This window comes from Suillus fuscotomentosus (assembly GCF_016647785.1).
Source record: "Suillus fuscotomentosus strain FC203 chromosome Unknown F5891scaffold_177, whole genome shotgun sequence".
NCBI lineage: Eukaryota > Fungi > Basidiomycota > Agaricomycetes > Boletales > Suillaceae > Suillus > Suillus fuscotomentosus.
In genome coordinates, this window is record NW_024539689.1 from 24,339 (window position 1) to 47,227 (window position 22,889).

Genomic DNA, 22,889 nt, shown 5'->3' on the forward strand with positions numbered 1-22,889 from the left:
ATCATTCATGGAGATGGGTGGGCCCATCTAGGTAATATGTAGAGTAGGATATTATAGACAGCTGGGCTAAAGAGAGATGTAAGGCAAATATTGTTATATAGATGGGTGGGCCGACATGGGTGTATTACATATATGGGTGGGCCGAGGTAGGGAAATATTACATAGACGGGTGGGCTGACGAGAGGGATATCAAATAGACTGGTGGGCTGAGGGTGCAATAAAATATTTATTACATAGACAGGTGGGCCGAGGTGGGGTATAATTATATAGATGGGTGGGCCGATGTAGGATGTATTATATAGACGGGTGGGCCAACATAGGATGTATTACATAGATGGGTTGGCCGACGTGGGGGATAATACATAGACGGGCGGGCCGACGGGGGTGTATTACATATATGGGTGAGCCTAGATATGTTCCATCAAGACATACAGCTGATGTAGCCACCAGCGAATCAAACACATAGGATACATGTACACTATGAGTGCATATACCTACCATCAACCACCAAATCTAAACCCCTAAGCACAAAAACATGAATTGATCATGTGTGGCATTGACCAATAATCCAGGACTGAAGTGGAAAAACCCCACACCTGAACCCTGGTGTGCAACAAATCCTATTTCTAAGCATGGACACCAGAAGCACAACACTCACAAATATATATATGTCAAATTTTCAGTGCCAAACCCCAAACCGAGATGTACCAACCCCCAAACCCGAGAGTGCCGGGTCTCAGGTATCGGGTGTCCGGAACTCGGAACTTGGGAGAATTTGGGGAGATCAATACAATTTAATTTACAATCAAGTTGATTGACAACACATTGACTTACCCATGTTTGCAATATATTTTTGTTTAGACATACCGAGTTCTGAATTCCGGACACCCGAACCCTGAAACCCGAGACTGCCGGGTCTCGTGTTTCGGGTGTCCGGAACTCGGAACTTGGGAAAATTTGGGGAGATCAATACAATTTGATTCACAATCAAGTTGATTGACAAACACATTGACTTAACTATGTTTGCAATATATTTTTGTTTGGACATACTGAGTTCCGAGTTCTGGACCCCCGAACCCCGAAACCCGAGACTGCCGGGTCTCGGGTATCGGGTGTCCGGAACTCGGTATGTCTAAACAAAAATATATTGCAAACATAGTTAAGTCAATGTGTTTGTCAATCAACTTGATTGTGAATCAAATTGTATTGATCTCCCCAAATTTTCCCAAGTTCCGAGTTCCAGACACCCGACACCCGAAACCCAGCAGTCTCGGGTCTCGGGTATCGGGTGTCCGGAACTCAGAACTCGGTATGTCTAAACAAAAATATATTGCAAACATGATTAAGTCAATGTGTTGTCAATTAACTCGATTGTAAATTAAATTGTATTGATCTCCCCAAATTTTCCCCAAGTTCTGAGTTCCGGACACCTGATACCCAATACCCGAGACTGCCGGGTTTCGGGTGTTGGGGTTCGGGGGTTGGTACATCTCAGTTATCGGGTGTCTGGAACTCGGAACTTGGGAAATTTTGGGGAGATCAATAAAAGTTGATGTACAATTGAGTTGATTGACAAACACATTGACTTACCCATGTTTGAAATATATTTTTGTTTACACATACCGAGTTCTGAGTTCTGGACCCCCCAACCCCAAAACCTGAGACCCAGCAGTCCACAATTCTGGGGTTCAGGGGTTGGTAAAATGTGTATGAATATATGAAAGGTTGAATGAAACATTTTTGAAAGATGTCTCATATCAAATGTTAAGTCCCGAGTTTTGAATTTCGGGTTTCAAGACTCCAGGTTTTGGGACTCGGCACTCCCGAAATCCGGAAGTTGAAACTCGGGATTTGACATTTGATATGAGACATCTTTCAAAAATGTTTCATTCAACCTTTCATATATTCATACACATTTTACCAACCCCCGAACCCCAGAATTGTGGACTGCCGGGTCTCAGGTTTCAGGGTTCGGAGGTCCAGAACTCGAAACTCGGAACTCAGTACAGTGGCTCAAAAAAGTGTCCCAATGTTTGTAGGTTTTCATGTAATTGTGTTATTGCGAGCCAGGGTGTGAGAATCCGACTAAGTCAAAGGGAGGTCCCAAAAAGCTCCGCTTCTCGGCTACAATTATGTCCCCTATAGCGTGAGAATCCATTGACGCCGTGCGAAGATATGGCTATTTTAATTAGGTGACTCATTGGGACACTTTTTTGAGTTTGAATCAATTATACATAATCTCTATAATTCTAGTACTTAGTGTTTCCTCCCTTAGCTTTAATGACTGCTGCTACCCTCCAAGGCATACTTTCTATCAATTTAATGTGTTTGCCAATCAACTCAATTGTAAATCAAATTTCATTGATCTCCCCAAATCTCCCCAAGTTCCGAGTGCTGGGACCCCCGAACCCCGAAACCCGAGACTGCCGGGTCTCAGGGTTCGGGGGTCCGGAACTCGGAACTTGGTATGTAGAACAAAAATATATTTTAAACATGGGTAAATCAAATTTTATTGATCTCCCCAAATTTCCCGAGTTCCGAGTTCCGGGACCCCCGAACCCCGAACCCCGAGACCTGGCAGTCCACAATTTCAGGGTTCAGGGGTTGGTAAAATGTGTATGGATATATGAAAGGTTGATTGAAACATTTCTGAAAGATGTCTCATATCAAATGTCAAGTCCCGAGTTTTGATTTCCGGGTTTCAGGACTCTGGGTTTCGGGACTCTGGGCTTCGGGACTCAGCACTCTTGAAACCCGGAAATCGAAACTTGGGACTTGACATTTGATATGAGACATCTTTTAAAATGTTTAAACCAACCCTTCATATATCCATACACATTTTACCAACCCCCGAACTCCGAAATTGTGGACTGCCGGGTTTCGGGGGTCCCGGAACTCGGAACTCGGAATTTGGTATGTAAGACAACAAAAATATCTTTCAGGGTTCAGGGGTTAGTGAAATGTTTATAGATATACGGAGGTTAATTCAAACATGTCTGAAAAATTTCGTTCATCTCAAATGTCAAATCCTGAGTTCCGGGCTTCGGGACTCGGCACCCGGCACCCGGCAGTCAGGGTTGGGGGTTTGGCACTGAAAATTTGACATTCAGGTGTTCAGGTTTCGGGTGATATCTAAATCAACAACTTCAAGTTCTGCCAAAGCGTGAAACTTGAAACCCAGTGTGCAACATGTTGATTTTTCATTTATATCACACAAATCATCGAGTTCCGAGTGCCGAGGGCTGAGACCCAAAGCCTGAGACCCGAAAAATATGTACACAACATGTCCATTTTTCACTCACTGCACAAATCACCGAGTTTCGAGTGCCAAAGCGTGAAACTTGAAACCCAGTGTGCAACATGTCCATTTTTTTTTTCATGTACATTACACAATTCATTGAGTTCCGAGTGCTGAGGGCCGAGACCCGAACCCCAAGACCTGAAAATATGTATGCAACATTTCCATTTTTCACTTGTTGCACAAATCACCGAGTTTCAAGTGCCGAAACCCAAAACTCGAAACCCGGTGTGCAACATTTTCATTGTTCATTTACATTACACAGATCATTGAGTGCCAAGGGCAGAATCCTAAAACCTGAAGCCCAAAAACATGTATGCCACATGCCCATCTACTCATTGCACAAATCACCAAGTGTTGAGTGCCGAAACCCGAAACCCGGTACTTCAAATCAGTAGTTGGGTACTTGGTACTTGGTTCTGATACTTGGTACCTGAGAATCAGTAGTCAGGTACTTGGTACTTGGTTCTAATTCTCGGTACCTGGGAATCAATAGCTGGGTACTCCAGCCAATAGTCCCGAGTCCCGAGTACTGATACTTGGTATTTGGTAGTCAGGTTTGGAACTTGGGTCTTGGTTTGGTTATCATTTGACTGAGATATTGGTAGGCAATATTGGCACTCGGAGCTCAAATACTGACTATCAACTATCAAGTGTCGGGACTTGGTAATCGGTAGTTGAGACTTGGTGCTTAAATGGATATTGCATATATACATAAAAATACAAAATATGTTCCTATGTGTTCATTTCTAGGTGAACAGACTTTGGAATTATATCTCAATCATCTATTCAACAATAGAAACAATGTATCAGGAGCTCAGGACCATAGGGTAATCCTTTATTGTATAGTGTACCTCCCCCTCTTCTGGTGGTTCACCTGCTGGGGGTTTTTCCCTGTAAAGCTGGACCTCAAGGACTATAGGGAGTCTATTCCTGAGCATATTCGGAGTAGATATATCATATAACCAGCCCAGGACACACAGGATCCTTCTCCAGGAACAAAGCATAGACAATTGCACTTGTGACATTTTTTCACAATTTTCAGTATCTTGCCCTTGCATCCATGATCCAACCTTTTAATATATAATGAGCATAGCTTATATTCTTGCTTCTTATGACCAAGATCAGCTCACAATAGGCTGGAGTTTGTGAGCTAGTGTGCATACTTGCCATTTTGCCTGATAAGGGGCCCATGCCTTCAAAACATTGAATCTTCATAATCAGAAACCTGGGGTACATTTCAAATATCTTAAGTATCATAGACATAAATTTACAGACAAATCAACCAAGAATTGAGTACTGAGGAAGTGAAATGGGTAAGAAATTGAGTGTGGGAAACTTCAAAGACCCAAAGCATCGAAAATGGTTAGTTGAGCAGTGGTAGGACTTTAATGCTGGGTCAACTCATATTTTCACTATATCCCTTCTACCCATCCCCTACCCTCAGGGCAGTAGGCAGTATGGGTTCCTTGGGTAGTTTACAATCTATCCTACATATTTGTAATGATATTTTCGGCCTGAATCATATATAAATGTGACTTTGTATAAAAGATGTCTACTGTCACTCTCCACACATCATTTTGCCTATCATTACATCAATCCTTCATGAATATTTCTAAGCTTTTAAGCTATTATAATGGATGTATATTGGTGTTATTCCAGGTCTCTGATCACATCACAGGCTTGTTATGTTGGATATCTCGACATAATGTGCAAGTCTCGCTATTAATATTCATTCTTTATCTTTAGACTCACTTACTGCACACATGTATTTCATTTGTCATTATTAATGTTTTGGATTTCTTTAGCTTATATCTTGGTCATATGGTAACCAATGGACGAGAAAAGACTACAAATAAACTCACCTAGACTTGGACTACAACCTTCATTAAGCTGACTACTGATTCCCAGATACCGAGTATCAAAACCAAATACTGAGTACCAATTACCATGTACCAAGTACTGCGTAATGAGTAACAAGATAACCAATTGACAAGAAAAGACTACCACTACACTCACCTGGACTTGGACTACAACCTTTGGTAAGGAAGTTAAGCATAATAACAACTTTCATTTTTTCATTATTGCTGATGTTTTGCTGAATGACAAGGAAAGACTACCAAATCACTCACCTTGACATGGACTACAACTGTCATTTTTCATTATCATTTGCCTATATTGACTACTGAGTCTCGAGTACCAACCACTGACCACCAATCACCGAGTGCCGAGTACCAAGTACCGATAGGGAATAGCGTGGGTGAACCCCGGGGTATGAGTAGCACTACCCCCACCCATACCCCATGATATACCCACACCCACCTTGTGGGTGTGGGTTTTTTGGTGGGTATCAGGGAGAAACTACCGAGTCCCGAGTCCCGAGTCCCGAGTCCCGAGTCCCGAGTCCCGAGTCCCGAGTCCCGAGTCCCGAGTCCCGAGTCCCGAGTCCCGAGTCCCGAGTCCCAAGTCCCAAGTCCCGAGTCCCGAGTCCCGAGTCCCGAGTCCCAAGTCCCAAGTCCCAAGTCCCGAGTCCCGAGTCCCAAGTCCCAAGTCCCAAGTCCCAAGTCCCAAGTCCCAAGTCCCAAGTCCCAAGTCCCAAGTCCCAAGTCCCAAGTCCCAAGTCTCAAGTCCCGAGTCCCAAGTCTCAAGTCCCAAGTCTCAAGTCTCGAGTCCCGAGTCCCGAGTCCTGAGTACCGAGTACCAAGTCCCAAGTACCAACCACTGACCACTGATCACTGAGTGCCAAGTACCAAGTACCAAGTCCCAAGTCCCAAGTCCCAAGTCCCAAGTACCGAGTACTGACAAATACAATTCCCAGGTTATTTGAGCCCTACACCAATGGATAATACATACAAATACAATTTGTGTCCATTTGAAGTACCGGGTTTCAGGTTTTGACACTCGACACTTGGTGATTTGTGAAATGAGTGAAAAATGGACATGTTGTGTACATGATTTTGGGTTTCGGGCTTTGGGTCTCGGCCCTCGGCACTCGGAACTCGATGATTTGAGTAATGTAAATGAAAAATCAACATGTTGCATGCCGGGTTTCGAGTTTCGGGTTTCAGCACTCAAAACTCAGTGATTTGTACAGTGAGTGAAAAATGGACATGTTGTGCACATATTTTCGGGTCTCGGGGTTCGGGTTTCGGCCCTTGGAACTCGGAACTCAATGACTTGTGTAATATAATTGAACAATGGACATGTTGCACACCCGGTTTTGAGTTTCAGGTTTCAGCACTTGAAACTCGGTGATTTGTGCAACAAGTGAAAATTGGAAATGTTGCATACATATTTTCGGGTCTTGGGCTTCGGGTCTCGGCCCTTGGCACTCGGAACTCGATGATTTGTGTAATGTAAATGAAAAATCAACATGTTGCATGCCAGGTTTCGAGTTTCGGGTTTCAGCACTCAAAACTCGGTGATTTGTGCAATGAGTGAAAAATGGACATGTTGTGTACATATTTTCGGGGTTCGGGGTTCGGCCCTCGGAGCTCGGAACTCAATGACTTGTGTAATATAATTGAACAATGGACATGTTGCATGCTGGGTTTCGAGTTTTGGGTTTCGGCACTCAAAACTCGGTGATTTGTGCAATGAGTGAAAAATGGACATGTTGTGCACATATTTTCGGGGTTTGGGGTTCGGGTCTCGGGTCTCGGACCTCGGAACTCAATGATTTGTGTGACGTAAATGAAAAATCAACATGTTGCATGCCGGGTTTCGAGTTTCGGGTTTCAGCACTCAAAACTCAGTGATTTGTGCAATGAGTGAAAAATGGACATGTTGTGTACATATTTTCGGGTCTCGGGGTTCGGGTTTTGGCCCTCGGAACTCGGAACTTAATGACTTGTGTAATATAATTGAACAATGGACATGTTGCACACCCGGTTTTGAGTTTTGGGTTTCGGCACTTGAAACTCAGTGATTTGTGCAACAAGTGAAAAATGGAAATGTTGCATACATATTTTCGGGTCTCGGGGTTCGGGTTTCGGCCCTCGGCACTCGGAACTTGATGATTTGTGTAATATAAATGAAAAATGGACATGTTGCATGCCGGGTTTTGAGTTTCAGGTTTCAGCACTCAAAACTCGGTGATTTGTGCAACAAGTCAAAAATGGACATGTTGTGCACATATTTTCGGGGTTCGGGGTTCGGGTCTCGGACCTCGGACCTCGGAACTCAATGATTTGTGTGATGTAAATGAAAAATCAACATGTTGCACACCGGGTTTCAAGTTTTGGGTTTCAGCACTCAAAACTCGGTGATTTGTGCAATGAGTGAAAAATGGACATGTTGTGTACATATTTTCGGGTCTCGGGGTTCTGGTTTTGGCCCTCGGAGCTCGGAACTCAATGATTTGTGTAATTTAAATGAATAATGAACATGTTGCATGCCTGGTTTTGAGTCTCGGGTTTCGTCACTTGAAACTCAGTGATTTGTGCAACAAGTGAAAAATGGAAATGTTGCATACATATTTTCAGGTCTCGGGCTTCGGGTTTCGGCACTTGGCACTTGGCACTTGGTTATTTGTGTGATATAAATGAAAAATCAACATGTTGCACACTGGGTTTCCAGTTTCACGCTTTGGCACTCGAAACTCAGTGATTTGTGCAGTGAGTAAAAAATGGACATGTTGTGTACATATTTTCGTGTCTCGGGGTTCGGGGTTTGGCCCTCAGCACTCGGAACTCTATGATTTGTGTTATATAAATGAAAAATCAACATGTTGCACACTGGGTTTCAAGTTTCACGCTTTGGCACTCAAAACTCGGTGATTTGTGCAACAAGTGAAAAATGGAAATGTTGCATACATATTTTCGGGTCTCGGGGTTCGGGTTTTGGCACTTGGCACTCGGAACTCAATGAATTGTGTAATGTACATGAAAAAAAATGGACATGTTGCACACTGGGTTTCAAGTTTCACACTTTGGCACTCGAAACTTGGTGATTTGTGCAGTGAGTGAAAAATGGACATGTTGAACAATGGGTTTCAGGGTCTCGGGTTTGAAAAATAGCATAATAACAACTTTCATGTTTTCATTATCATTTGCCTATATTGACTACCGAGTCTGATAAGAGACCCCTTGGATGATTCATTGCTCAATGAAATACTACCTGATTGGAAGTGTGCTGGTTATCAGATATTCATTTGTCGACTCCCGGATCCCGGAACTTGGAAGTCGGTACGGTTGACCCAAATTTGGGTGGACGGAACTTGGCGTCTCATAGGGCAACACAAGCTTCACACACTGGATTCCAAATTCTGCAAGACAACCTGTGCACCATCAAAGGCCATGTCAGGAGATCACCTGCTGCTCCGGGAACTCGGGAACTTTGATTTATTACCTCCTCTGAGTACGGTTGACCCAAAGGTTGGTAATTGGAACTTGGCTTCTCATAGGGTAACACAAGCTTCGCACCCCGGATTCCAAATTTTGCAAGACAACCTGTGCACCATCAAAGGCCATGTCAGGAGATCACCTGCTGCTCCAGGAACTTGGTAACTTTGATTTTATTACCTCCTCTGATTTGATTTTATTACCTCCTCTGATTTGGTTGATGTACAACTACCTCAGCTCCATCGTGTTTACAATTATGATACACATGGGCCCACCCATCTATATTTTATACCACCCTCGGCCCACCCGTCTAATACAACATCCCATACAACACCCTCGGCCCACCGGTCTAATTAATATGCGTCTGGGCCCACCCGTATAATACAATATTGTATAATACCCTCGGCCCACCCGTCTAATTTAATATGTGTCTGGGCCCACCCGTGAATGTGATAACAAGTACCTACCCATCTATCTCATACACATCTACCTTAATACACCCATCTGCATAATATCCAACTACCTCGGCCCACCCGTCTACCTAATATTCATGTACATCAGCCCACTCATCTACTCTATATATCCCCTGCATGGGCCCACCCGCCTCCATTGGGAATAATTTGCCTCCCGGCCCATCTGTCATAGTCGAGGATATTTTTATCATGGGCCCATGGTCCGCTGGCCCATATCATATGGGATATTATGCATGTCCGTTCCCTCGTATTATATGGAAATAGGTCACTGTAATATGTGCGTATACAGCCTCATTTCACAACATCTTCCTTTGCGTTCTTTGGGGGACGAAGTCTTGCCCACACAACCAAGCAATTATCTCCGTTCACATTGTCCAGTTTGTTTTGGAATGCAGGATTGGCAAAAGGATCACGGTTCGCGTCTCAAGTATGTCTTTCCTACCGTGTTTTCCCCCATGCTGATGTTTTTGCAGGCTAGATTGCCATGTATGCATCGATGCATGCTTCACACAGAAACAGTCAGCCAATTCACGTGGGGCCGATGGCCTAGATCCGCCAAACCCAACACAATCAGTTTTCATTTCGGACGAAGAGGTCACACGGATGGAAGCTCATGTACTTGCCTGTCGAGGCTCCCTACCTGGTCGTGGAACAAAACGCAAGAAGCCGGAAGGCGATGAAGACAGGTACGAAGATAGTATGCGCATCCCTGTATCGACATTGGATGCCTGCAGGGAATCTTTTCTTGCTGCCGACGAAAAACGAGAGAAAGCTAGCACCCGTTTCTTCGCTGATATGGGAATCATGGCCTTACTTTGTCGTCATGATTGTGTCTTATGGTTGGTCAATATGACATCAGCAGGTGAAAAACAATATTATGTGCTTGCACTTATTAAAAAGCTCTTCGAACATCTTCCGCCAACCATGACCGTCGGTATCTTGTATGTTATTGCTTGTCAGCTCGAGTGTAGTTGTCTTAAATACCAACTTCTCAAGCAAGGTATTCTCTCACGTATCGTCTTTTCTATATCCATATTTCATGCTGTAGGGATTCATTTCTGGCTGGGCTTGTAGAGACTGTTTTTACCTTACCTTATGTTGGCACTTTTGTAGCTTACATAAGCAAGCAATCTTTTCACCAGTTACCAGTATGGGTCTGAGGGCTGACCAAGTTTCTATGATATTTCCTCTCCTTTGAGCCTTAAGCCTAGTCCAGAAACCCTTTAGGGTCGAATAGCAGCTAGGTTCTGCAAGACCCAACATTGTTCAGACTCACCATCTGAATTGTTGTACCTTCAACGTGTACGGACATCAGTGGCCTTGTCAGCTTATTTATCACCCTCGCAAATGTGAAGGGTTTGGACTTTCTGACGGAGAGGGCTGTGAGTGCCTGTGGAGCGCTCTCAAGATGTTGATCCCCCCCTTGCGGGTCTCTGGGGTAAGTATCTTAATTTGTATACCTTGACTGACTAACATTAAGATAGCACCACCAACGGCTTTTTGTGCTGAATGCGTAAGTTCGGCATCTTGACAGCAAAAATCTCGATACATTTGGCGAGTGGCTGAGTCACAGATGGACTCATTGCCAGACAAAGAAGAGCAGTGCAGAACATGCGCTTCGACAACTCTCTGTAGATGAAGCTAATATACGCCCGGAATGGAGGGCTCAGGTTGAGCACCAAACGAAACCATTATCCAGTGCATGCTTTATTTTATATTTTCATATTTCCCTAACATTAATAGAAAGGGAGATCAAAAACCAACAATGACGAGCAAATATGAAGATTTTGACCCTCGAGCGAACACTCAGTAACCTGGACAATTCCGTTCGTGCTCTTGAGATGCAGCTCTGTGCTGGCAACACTCTTAACAATGTTGACTTCAACCTTCGACTTGCAGACGAATGCACCCACCAGTCCAAAGTTGCTGATACTCTGCGACGATGGAAGGCATCCCTTGGCATCGGGCAACTTAACGATCTTCAACAACTCTGACGTAGTATATTCCTTCAAATTTGTCTTGATGTGCAAGCTGTCAAGGAACACCTTCGTGAACGTCTGCGCCAGCGCAAATTTGAAATTGAGAGGTTTGAACGGTCGTACCGTCAGACAGTAAATGGTATGTACATAGCTCGTTTCAATATGTTGACATGTCTATGATTATCTTTGATCTAGAGCACAAGCTTCATGTGCATGCAGAAGCTTCAATTCAACAGCGCAACCCTACCATACGAAAGCTTGTCACAACTTACAACAACTTCTGTGGTAAACTAATTGACTTAATTCGACGAGGCGAGGCTCCTGCCGGTGCGATAGCACCTCATTCTATCTCTCCGACTGGTATCTTTCAGCTTGACGTAGATGATGACATCTGGCAAGATGTTGGACTTGACAGCAATGACATGGCTCCACCTGCCTGGCTAGCGGATGAAAATATGTGCGCAGCAATTAAGTTTCAACTCGAGGTAGACCGGTGCAATAAGGAAAGGGCTCGTATCATGCGAGAATGTTGTGTTCTCCAGGAGTGGATGATGGCTGAGTGGGATGCCTTGCAGGAGGCTCGCACTCATGCAGGTAAGTTTGTACAACATTCTACTGCCGTGACACTGATAGTATATTTAGAAGAAAATGGAGATCTCTGCTTTCATTTTGACCTCCGTGCTCACTTGTTGAGTGGTCTTGTTGTGCATTGGCAATCTCAAGTTCGTCCTATCCCTTGTGCTTGGCCATTGCCTGACTCATGGGGCCCCACTCCGAATGACCTTGCTGAGGCTGCTAATATGTATTATCAACCAAGCTGTCTTGATGGCACAGCTGCTGTGTATGATTCTGAGAATGACTGGGAGTCTGATGAGGAGAGGGAGAATGATGAATTGATAGATGAATTGGAGGAAGCTGCATTGGCTGGAGCATATATAGATCTTGACTCAGATTCATATGATATATAGTCTTTTGTAACAATATCCGAAATTCTTGAGTGATTGCTATTAGACAATACTTGGAAAGTGCAAATATATCATGGGCTATCCCATCTTAGAATTCAAAGATGGTGGGGCATCCCAGACATGAGCTATCTCATATCATGGGTAGGAGAGTGCCGGGCCAGCACAGTGACCATATAAACCAGCAGTGGGCTATCCCGCATCATGTGTAGGAGAGTGCCGGGCCAGCCCAGTGACCATATAAACCAGCGGTGGGCTATCCCGTATCATGTGTAGGAGAGTGCTGGGCCAGCCCAGTGACCATATAAACCAGTGGTGGGCTATCCCGCATCATGCGTAGGAGAGTGCTGGGCCAGCCCAGTGACCATATAAACCAGCGGTGGGCTATCCCGCATCATGTGTAGGAGAGTGCTGGGCCAGCCCAGTGACCATATAAACCAGCGGTGGGCTATCCCGCATCATGCGTAGGAGAGTGCTGGGCCAGCCCAGTGACCATATAAACCAGTGGTGGGCTATCCCGCATCATGGGTAGAAGAGGTGCTGGGCCAGCCCAGTGACCATATAAAACCAGCAGTGGGCTAGCCCGCATCATGGGTAGAAGAGGTGCTGGGCTGGCCCAGTCAACATATAAACCAGCAGTGGGCTATCCCACATCATGTGCAGCAGAGTGCTGGGCTGGCCCAGTAAGACAACCCTCCCTCCCTCCTACCACAAATAGGACCTTACCCGACTTACATTCCTCCCTCATCTTCAAAGACAATTCCTCCTCCTACCACAAATAGAACCTTATCCAACTTACATTCTTCCCTCATCTTCAAAGACAACCCCCCCTTCTACCACAAATTTCTTCCCGCCTCCTCCAACTGCTTTGAATTTTGTAGGTCAAGAACCTTACCCAACTTACATTCTTCCCTCATCTTCAAAGACAACCCCCCCTTCTACCACAAATCTCTTCCCGCCTCCTCCAGCTGCTTTGAATTTTGTAGGTCAAGAACCTTACCCAACTTACATTCTTCCCTCATCTTCAAAGACAAGCTGCCCCTCCCCCCCCCCCCCCCCCCTCACCACATATTTCTTTTCACTTTCTCCATTCGTAGGTCAAGGACCTTATGAAGACAAACATTATACTCTAAGTGTCTAAATGTGTGGGTAATTTTTCATGAGAAATGACCCCTGACACCCCCAGTGTATTCATATAATAAAGTATTTAGGATGACCCAGATGGGTCATGGGACAGATCAAATACATTGGCCCAGCAGGCCCAGGCTTCGTGGGGAAAGTGTTGAATTGGCCCAGGATATAACCTGCATTGCCACCTAAGATCATGCCTCTTAGGTGAGATTGTAAGCCAGAATATATGTACCCAAGAGGTACTTTAACAGGGGTGACTGAAGTGTGGAAATCATTATACCAACTTCTTCATAGTAGATCTTGTTGATGCAGTTGTAGATTATTGCGGTTGTATTAACAAGTTATCTTTGCCGCTTCAGTTTATCAGCCAGATATGGTGTGTTATATTGGTTTTCAGCATCTCCACCAATCGCCTGAGTTCGCTACTGAAGTTGTAAGTGTTCGTAAGTGTTCGTAATGCGCGTAAGTTAAGCGTTCATTTCAGTCGTTTTGCAGATGTTCCTCCTTAGAGCTAGTTCGGAAATCCATGTGAAGTCAGGTTGAATCAATTTGCATTCGGCAAGCATGGTCAGCACGGCACACCCCGAACGGCTGACTTTCAACCTTGCTTGCATCCTACTACTACCAGTGTACCACCATGGAATCTTGTTATCGCATCAATAATCTCAAGGGTGTCCATCTCAACCATCGTAAACATATCTTGACAAGTGTTGTATCTCTAACAGCTCTTGCTGCGCATTACACTACTGTTCTCATGGCTCAAGAGAAAGAGAAGGCATTTTGGACCAAATCAGAAGTAACTGCGCTGGTCGACTACCTTCATGAACATCGGTCAGAGCGTGCTGAAGGAGGCAACTTCAAGATGGTAACATTCAATGGAGCAGCGAGGGATATTGCACCCAAGAAGACACCGGGCCCACAAAAGACTGGCAAAATGTGCCAGACAAAGTGGACATCAGTGAGTTGCTGATTCCAATCTATGTTTATCGATCTCAGCTAACACGCGTTTAGTTGAAACAGATCTACAATGCTATCGATAAGTATTGCAAGCAGTCTGGAATCAATCAGTGGCACCCTGAGTACGGTGCGAACATCCAGGGGGAGGCAGCAGCGGCAGTGTTTGATGTGTATGTCCAGCAAAAGGTATGTCATTATACTCTCATGTCATGTTGTTTTACTAATACTACATTTCTTTCAGTCCAATTCTGCGATGCGCCCTTTCTGAAACTCCGGATGGGTCTATCTTGAGCGGATGCAGGAGATTTTACCCGTGGGTGGCGCACGAGGGGCAGCGGCTTTCCGAGCCACCGATGTTCCCGCGCCCTCCATTGATGATGAGCCTGGGGTGGATGCCCCAGGAGCTCAGGCTCCTGGATCTGCTAGCTCCATGAGTGCCATCACTGGCACGAGTGGCGGATCTACTAGCTCCATGAGTGCCGCTGCTGGCACAAGTGGTGACGTCATTATGTCCGGGACCAATACCATCGCTTCTCTTCCCCCGTCTAGTGCTGCCACTCGACCAACTATCTCTACAACCTCCAGTACCGGAAAGCGCTCACACAATGCCACATCCATGTTCCATGATGATGCGGCCACATTCGCATCCACAGTACCTTCATCGACATCTGAACTGCCACAACAATCTGAGGCTCGAGCGTCAAAGAAACAGAAGTCGCGTGCAACCCAGTCACGCGCTGACAGTGGCCAATCTGCAATGATGACCAGCACTGCAAGAGCAGCCAAGATCACGCCAGCTGCAGCTGTCATGGGCATGCAAGGGTCCATCAATCGTCTCACCGATGTGATCGAGAAGGGTATGGTTACTGATGCGGAAAGGCTGGAGAAGCAGAGACACACTGCCTTGCATATCTTGAACGGGGAAGACACAGACTACTATCCGTTGCAGGAGAGGGTCATTGTCATGCACATGTTTGCAGATGACCCAGCTGTCACCGACATATACCTTCAAAACGATGACAAAGACACGCGGTACGCATTCATCCAGCACATGATCCAGTATAGATTTCAGAAGGTCCCGCAAGCACCACAAGTGCCATACGTCCGTCCGCAGTTGTAACTGTGCTGCCAGCGCCGTGTAGTTTACCTGCCATTTGTTCAATCTCGCATGCACTCATTTGTTTTTTTCATACTCAATCACTAGCTGTTTCCGTACCAAGTACTTGTTGTTTCCATACCGAATTACATGTGTTTCTATGCTACGCTTTCCAATTCGCTCTCGTCCAACACGTCTGATACCTCCGAGTCTGAACCTGAGTCCAACAAAGCCCTCTCGTGTATGACATCCTGATATTGATCCCACATTGCTTGCGCAATGCGCAACCACTCATCGCATGACCACTATTGTCGTTCATTTCTTCGTTGTCGTTGTCGTTGTCAGCTTGTCCCTGAAAATCAGGGTTCTCGGACGCGTATGATTCGCCGCACGACTCTTCATCCTCATCCTCACTGGGATCATGTAGGCGTAGGAAGTTGTGGACTGCGCACAATGCAGCAGGAATTCGTGCTTGAGTGTCGAGGGGGTACTCTGGTGCCAAAAGGAGAATGTGAAAGCGGCGTTTTAGGACACCAAAGATGCGTTCTATCACGTTTCGTGCAGATGCATGGCGTAGGTTGAAGAGCTCCTCTTTATTGACGGGCCTGCCATCAAAATATAAGTTAGAGAAATGAAGAAGTTAGAAAAACATACCTGATATTTGCATGGCCCCACTCCGCAAGGTGGTAACGGACACCACGGTATGGCACGAGAAGTTCAGGGCAAAGCGGGAATCCTGCATCCGCTAGGTAGTACTTCTGTCGTGGAATGTGGAAGTCATGCACATGCGCATCCTCATAAATCCGAGAATTGTTAGCTGAACCCTCCCACCCGGTCAAAGAGTAGACAAAATTGAGATCAAAGTCACAAGCAAATAAACAGTTCTGCGAAATGAAACCTTTGCGATTACGGTATACAGTGTGTTCAAAGGCAGGGGGCGACACATGAATATGACTTCCGTCAAGTGCGCCAACAGCATCCCGGAAAAACGGCCAAAATTTGGGGTTGTTTTTTATTTTTTTGAGACCGAAGTGCCGTCTGGTTAGTGGACGTAGGTAGTGTAGAACGGGGGGGACGAGAATATCTGTAGAATCCTTTTAAAATAACTAGGAAATATTAGATGTATTGTATAGATCAAAAAATAATAGCGCTCACCGTGAAATCGTATCGTTCGATCTTTGAAACCGCTCTCCAACGTGCCGGGTAGTCAGGCCCGTGATGCTAGTATACAGGAATATAGTGATTTGTTCTTCCAACGAGACGAACTTGGAGTCAACATAACCGAAGTTACGGAGCTCAGAGATGAGCGCTTCAAAAGCATGTGCATGCATACCCAGTTCGCATCGAATGCGTTCTGGATGTCCAGTAAGAAGCTCCATAAGCCAGCCTTCACCAGAGAGAATGGATGTGTGGTACGGTTCCGGGTCTTTGGAGTAGGTAGATTGTAGTAGGGATCCTGTAGCACATATCAGGATGCTGATGAGGATTTTAGCATAGTGAAGGAGGCGTTGTTGGATCTCTGGACGTGTCATTGTAGTGAGAACAGTAGTTACAGTAATGCGCAGCAAGAGCTGGTAGAGATACAACACTTGTCAAGATCCTTAAGATTATTGATGCGATAACGGTAGTAGTACAATGCAAGCAAGGTTGAAAGTCAGCCGTTCGGGGTGGCGTGCCGACCATGCTTGCCGACTGCAAATTGATTCAACCTGACTTCACATGGGTTTCCGAACTAGCTCTTAGTATCTCCGCGCACCGCATCGGATTCCGATGAAATCTCGAAAATCCCAGCTGTGAGGATATTCCCTGTGGTATTGGCTTAAACATTTCCACATTCTCTACGAATCATCCTCTCACAATATGCAGCGCGTTAGCATCTGGTTCTGTTGTAATCATATTGTATGAGACCCTAATAGCCGGTTCGATCAGACAGTACAAGCAAGTATACTACATAACTGATATCCTCGACCTGGTGCGGCAGACACTCATAAATGCTACACTCCAGCTGGCGAGCAGATGTATGTCCACCGGTTCACATCTTGACTTCTCAGTGCCACAAGAAGCCAGTGGGATGGCCCACGGGCCACAACGTCTTCACCGAGCTTTGCAATTTCTTGGAGTCCCTTGCCACCATCAATCCTCTCAAATATCTTCACTCCGCTACCTTCCGCACCACCTACAACCAGATACTTATCTTTGTCACCTCCAAACACCATTCCCCGGACATGAATTAGCCCTGTACACACTTCGTTCACAAGCTCTGGCTGACCCTCTCCGGTAGCAAGAGAGAATATTGCAATCGTGTAACCCTCGGAATGAGGGTCATTTCTGTTCGGTGTGTAGATGAATGTTTCAGGGAAGGATGTGTTGGGTTTGGGTAGCAGGATTTCCGCTGCCAACATGGTATCCGGTATTGGTAATGCAGAAAGTGTGAACAGAGAAGTAAGACAAGTAGGGGTCGCCGGAAGCGGTGGGAAAGTATGCACAGCAAGCTTTAAGGTGAGCTCCAGTAGCATGTAAAGGGTATTTCCTGTTACAACAATCAACAAGGTTTCAAGAGTAGAGGTTAGTGACACACCTCGAGCTACAACATGTCGTGGGCCACCCCCTGCTTCAAAGTCAATGTGACCGTGAATGGACCACTTGCCATCATTTCGTTTGGTGAGTCTCCAGACCTTGTCTGTACCTAAATCCGGGACAAGGAGCTCTTTCTCCGTTTGGTTCAGTGGATTGAGATGGGGGTGGGATGAAGACTGACGAGTTTTGTTCCAACTTACATACTCGAACGACATCGAAAGCGTCCATGGGTGTGGTGAGAGTATGTAAGGGGCGGATGTTGATATCAGAAGGGTCGCGATTGTGCCCTAGGAGTACGGGATGCAGACGCGGATGCAAGAAAGGGAACATTAGAATAGGTAGGGCCGACATTTTGGGGACTTACATTTCCAATAATATGCTCGTCCTCTGCGACAAGAAGGGTGCAAGGGTCTGCACCACCACTCTTGGCCCTGGCCACCACTTCTCCTTCTTTGACGGTTCCACCTCTGCCATACTTGATCATGGCAACCTCTCCATCTGCCTGTTTGAGCCCTGTACATATGAGGGATTTATCGAACGGATGAGATACGATCCATGACAGATGGTGGCCAACGATTGTTCGAGCCAGAAGATTAAGGGTTGGAGATCCTGTCGACGGTACTGGATCAAAGGACAATGTGTAGATGGAGTCAGTGCATGAAGTGACGAGCAGTGCATTCCATGTTAGGCAGTGGTGGAATTAATTGGCATAATGTCAGAACTTCCTTATTTGTATTTCAACGGTTTGCAACCGATTTCAACTTTCAAATGCAGCGAGCGTCTTTAAATAGGTTGCTATGATAGAGTCGTGATTTCAGGGTGATTGCAACCGAATTGCAACTGAATTGTGATGGAATTGGAATGGAATTGTAGTTTTTATTTAAATGGAATTAATCTTTCGAACCTCCAATTTTGTCCCATTTAAATAACTGTTGCAAGCATCATTGTGAAGCTCATTGTCAGGCATTGCGGCACATAACGATCGTGATCAGAGCATTGAAATTTTTCTATTGGATTGCAAGCCTATTGTACAGATTTTTATCTATAATAATTAGGTCTTGTAAATACGGCCAAGGCAATAATAGTAATAGCAATATGTTCCTGGCTATACCGACAATCAGAACCGGAAGGATATCAAGGAGCAAAAAAAATGACTTAATATATAATAATATTACCACCAGGGGAGACCAGGAAACGGTTATCCGGTATTGGGGTTTGGAGGTCATGGGGGACAGCATCAGCTCCATTATTAGAAGGGCGGTCTGAATGTTGTAGTCGGAAAGGGTATGGCCATATTTGAGCTGCTTGCTGGTGAAGATGAGATGCTGTTGGCAAGGGGGGACACGCCTTCACGAATCGATGGTGGAAGAGGACTGCCTGTTAGCATCTTGACAAAGATTTGCATGCCTCCACAGAGACGCAAGACCGAGTGAAGGAGAATGTTGTTGTCGGAAAAGGTGCGGCTGTCTTCAAATTGCTGGTGAAGATGAGATGCTGTTGGTCAGTATGGATACGCTCCTGATCCTGGATCTAAGACTTGCCTTCGAGAAGACTCCACCTCCGACATGGTGAGGGTCTTGACAAAAATCTGCATGCCTCCATGGAGACGCAGGACCGGGTGAAGGTAGTGGGCTCCTTCTGGATGTTGTGGTCGGAAAAGGTACAGCTGTCTTCGAATTGCCGGTGAAGATGAGATGCTGTTGGTCAGTAGGGATACACTCCTTATACTGGATCTGAGACTTGCCTCCATGGAGATGCAGGACCGGGTGAAGATAGTGGACTCCTGCTGGATGTTGTGGTCTGAGAGTGATGGATTCAGACCATCCTCGAGCTGCTTGCTGAAGGCAAGCTGGAATAATAATAATATGGTGAGTCCTCATAGCCGAACAATTTTAAAAACACAACTCACATTTCTTGGGTGGTGAGCAGGCAATCCGACTATTCGGAGAGATGGCAGCCTCCATGGATAGGATTGCCCTCGGACATTTCAAAGATGTATAGGAGGGTCAGAACCCCAGGGCGAAGGTTAGTGAGAGTGGGCATGACCAATTGTCATTGTTTGGGGTGGGCGAGGGAGCTATGGACAAGATGTGCGAGACGATGCGGAAAAGAGATAGACATTCATTAGTCGGCTGTGCTTTCAGCGAGGAATTTTCAGGCAAAAGGGACAGATACGAGGAACATGCCACAAAGCAGGATGTTTGAAGTGGTGATTGGTTTATTATATCAAGATTATGTAATATTAGTAATACCAATGGAATTGCAAGACTCCCGCTGAGCGCTGCAGCAGCTGATGATGCACGTCCTAATATCACTGTAATCTGAATCCGATAACTCTGTCAATTCCAAGGAGTTGCATAATCTAATGTTACAGTATGATTCACAGTCCATTGACAAGTAAGTAAACCGATGACGGGCTAATACAACAAGTAGGTGCAGGATTCATAAGACTATTTGTGAGTCTGCCGAGTAGTACGATCAGAAGCCATCGCTGGTGTGGCTGCCTTCCTCCCTCTATTTTTCGACTTCTTAGACCTCCCTCTAGTACTGCTCGGATCATTTGCCGCCTCCTGGAGTACCTCGCCTGATGAACTGATGGCTGCAGCAGCTCCCACAACATGAGGTGTTGCAGCATCCTCCAAATCTGCGGCAGTGCCATCATTGGTGGCCACATTGTCGACAATGGGGCCAGGCAAAGTTTCTGTGGTGTGCCGCCGATGTGTGGAGAGGCTAGGCTGTGAGATTGACTCATTGACATGTCTCTCCAAGGCAGCAGCGGCTGTGGGAGTTCCTGGACCTGTTACGTCTGCCGCAGTTTCTGATCCATCGTCCGAACTTTCCATGTCAAGCGCTGCGAGTGCGCGATCAATCGCATCCGTGAAATCTTCATGTACAGCAGAATCCAACGCCGAAGGTCGTGCAGCTTTGAAGATGTAGTTGTTGATATTACTTACAATATGTACAATGCGCTTCGTCTTCCACTTGGTCACTAGAACTTTCTTGTAGGTGAAAAATAAATCCTTGTAGCTAATCGTTGACCTCTTGCCAATGCCCGCGCTCGAAAATTCAGTGTCTGGAGACAGTAAGAATATTGCCTACAGTAATAGTGTGTGAGCGCGACTGCCAATAAAACTATGACTAGCTTACGAGAACTGCAGCCCAAGCTATGGAGCCCGGTGTGACCTGCCGAACGCTCCATTTCATGGAGTTGGTATGTGCACCGCCGCCACTGGAAGCGTGATGGAGGGATGTGATACCATGCAACGAAGCTTTCAGAATCTGAGGATGTTCCTGGTGAGACAGACAGCCAAATCAGAGAGCACCACTAGACTTACTCATGCCAACAGTTGCCAGTTTCCAAAGACAGTCTTGAGTGATCAGTCCTCTTTCAACTCTGGGAATAGCACCGGAGGGAATGTCTTGTATGCCAGGTTTGTCAAAGACGTGACCCCAAGGAGTTGTTGGATCTCAGGGACATTAGCTCTATCGTAGCTAGTGTTGGTGAAGTATTTTGAAGGGAGGTCGAAAATGTCGCCAGCAACACCCCGAAGTTTCTTGATCTCGTTAGCACGAGCATCTGGGATGGATTTCATCACCTACAATAATCATATTATATTGTGCAGAAGTCCAGGAATGAGAGTTCACTTATGAGATTGCTGAAGTATGAACTTTCCATCACTTTGTGTAATGACTCTGGGAAGTGACGATAGAGCTCGTCCAGAAATGCCGACTCTTGAGTAGACGCAGTCGTATATCGTTCAGTGCTGTCAAATGGAGTTGGCAAGTCTGGAAGGCGCTTATTGAGGAGGTCGCTGCTGGGAAACATCTCAATCATCATGCCATACTTGCGAGCATAGATAGAGATGATGTCCTCATGAACGCTGAGCTCATCATGAGCATCTGTGTGCCGTTTTTGCTTGGGTTTCTCTGCGTGTAAAGTCTTATTTTCTTCCTTGATTGTCCTATTCTCTTCTTGAAGCTTTTGCATTTGAACTTGCAACATTTTGAGCATCTGAGTGGATAAAGTTCAAGTCAGGAAATGCTCAAAATTGCGCATATGTCTTACCTCCAGGAGTTCTCCTTTAGATGCACCAGGACCCGGGATAGAGATATGATCAGCACCAGCAGCGTTCTGACCATCCCATTCGCTATCAGATTCAGAAGAATCTGCTGTACTGGGCCGTGAAACATGCGACATGACGGTTTGACGAAGCTGTTTTGGGGATACCAATTCAGATTTGGTTCAAAAGGCAGGAGACGACAGAAATTACTCACCTAGTACCACGTATTATAAAGTGCCTGCACTGCCCATTACCTTAGCAGTGTCAGACGTAAAATTGCTGCATTGCAGTTTTACATGTCAGTGCAAGAGATTAGTTGACACGTAATAGCACTTACGTTCACCACAGACTCGGACGCTCCAGGAAATGACTGACTCGCGGCGTGTGGGGCTAAATCTGTCAAACAACAATCAGCAGCTAGAAACGAAATTCAACATCCTATTTACTCATTCCTGATACAGCCAAGGTTAGTTTAAGATACATAGAAGATATAAAGACGTATGGCACCAAGTTTTGTTGAGCAAAGTGTTGACGAAGCGATTGATCATCTGATCGCTGACCCTCGAGTAATTAAGGATCCCCCAGGACGATAGACTCTTCGGCTCATGAAAGGTCTGGTCTATTACATTCCATGAACCGTTTCATGGGATTGCGCACCAATGTGAATTGATATTTGAAGCGAAACTCGTAAAAGACACAGACTTGAGTAATAGAACATGTGTAGCTGCTGTGCATGATCAGATTCAAGTTTAAGTTGAGTTTAATAGAGTGACTCATGGGTTAAGATATGGTGAACGAGTGAAAAGAGCAGAAAAATAGAACATGGTGTCTGAATCTGGAGTTAGAGATACAGTGGATGAGTGACAAGAGCGACATACTTGCTCTTCGGGAAGAATCAGACATGGTGTCTGAATCTGGCCCGGGAGTTAGGAATACAGTGGATGAGTGACGAGAGCGACATACTTGCTCCTCGGGAAAAATCGGACATGGTGTCATTCTTGGTGATGACAATG

General features: G+C 45.6%; 4 protein-coding genes across 4 annotated transcripts; 2 read left to right on the forward strand and 2 right to left on the reverse strand.

Annotated features, from left to right (window-relative positions):
* Nucleotides 1-10,985: 10,985 nt before the first annotated feature.
* Nucleotides 10,986-12,060, forward strand: F5891DRAFT_987759 (uncharacterized protein; the record flags this gene model as incomplete). The annotated part of the gene is made up of 5 exons (XM_041377944.1): nucleotides 10,986-11,111; nucleotides 11,153-11,231; nucleotides 11,288-11,419; nucleotides 11,474-11,686; nucleotides 11,735-12,060. 5 exons carry the CDS (start codon nucleotides 10,986-10,988, stop codon nucleotides 12,058-12,060), a joined length of 876 nt encoding a protein of 291 aa, XP_041217197.1.
* A 1,762-nt stretch (nucleotides 12,061-13,822) lies between these two features.
* On the forward strand, nucleotides 13,823-15,262 carry F5891DRAFT_1199162 (uncharacterized protein; the record flags this gene model as incomplete). Its single annotated transcript, XM_041368720.1, has 3 exons — nucleotides 13,823-14,143; nucleotides 14,197-14,328; nucleotides 14,444-15,262. The coding sequence occupies 3 exons, from the start codon at nucleotides 13,823-13,825 to the stop codon at nucleotides 15,260-15,262; spliced, it is 1,272 nt and encodes a 423-aa protein (XP_041217198.1).
* Nucleotides 15,263-17,232: 1,970 nt separating this feature from the next.
* On the reverse strand, nucleotides 17,233-18,488 carry F5891DRAFT_966102 (Lactonase, 7-bladed beta-propeller-domain-containing protein; the record flags this gene model as incomplete). The annotated part of the gene is made up of 3 exons (XM_041376212.1): nucleotides 17,233-17,768; nucleotides 17,817-18,102; nucleotides 18,165-18,488. Coding segments are annotated over 3 exons (1,146 nt in total), but the record flags the coding sequence as incomplete, so codon positions are not given.
* A 2,143-nt stretch (nucleotides 18,489-20,631) lies between these two features.
* F5891DRAFT_921186 (uncharacterized protein) lies at nucleotides 20,632-21,097 on the reverse strand (the record flags this gene model as incomplete). Its single annotated transcript, XM_041373785.1, has 2 exons — nucleotides 20,632-20,910; nucleotides 20,963-21,097. Coding segments are annotated over 2 exons (414 nt in total), but the record flags the coding sequence as incomplete, so codon positions are not given.
* Nucleotides 21,098-22,889: the final 1,792 nt, after the last annotated feature.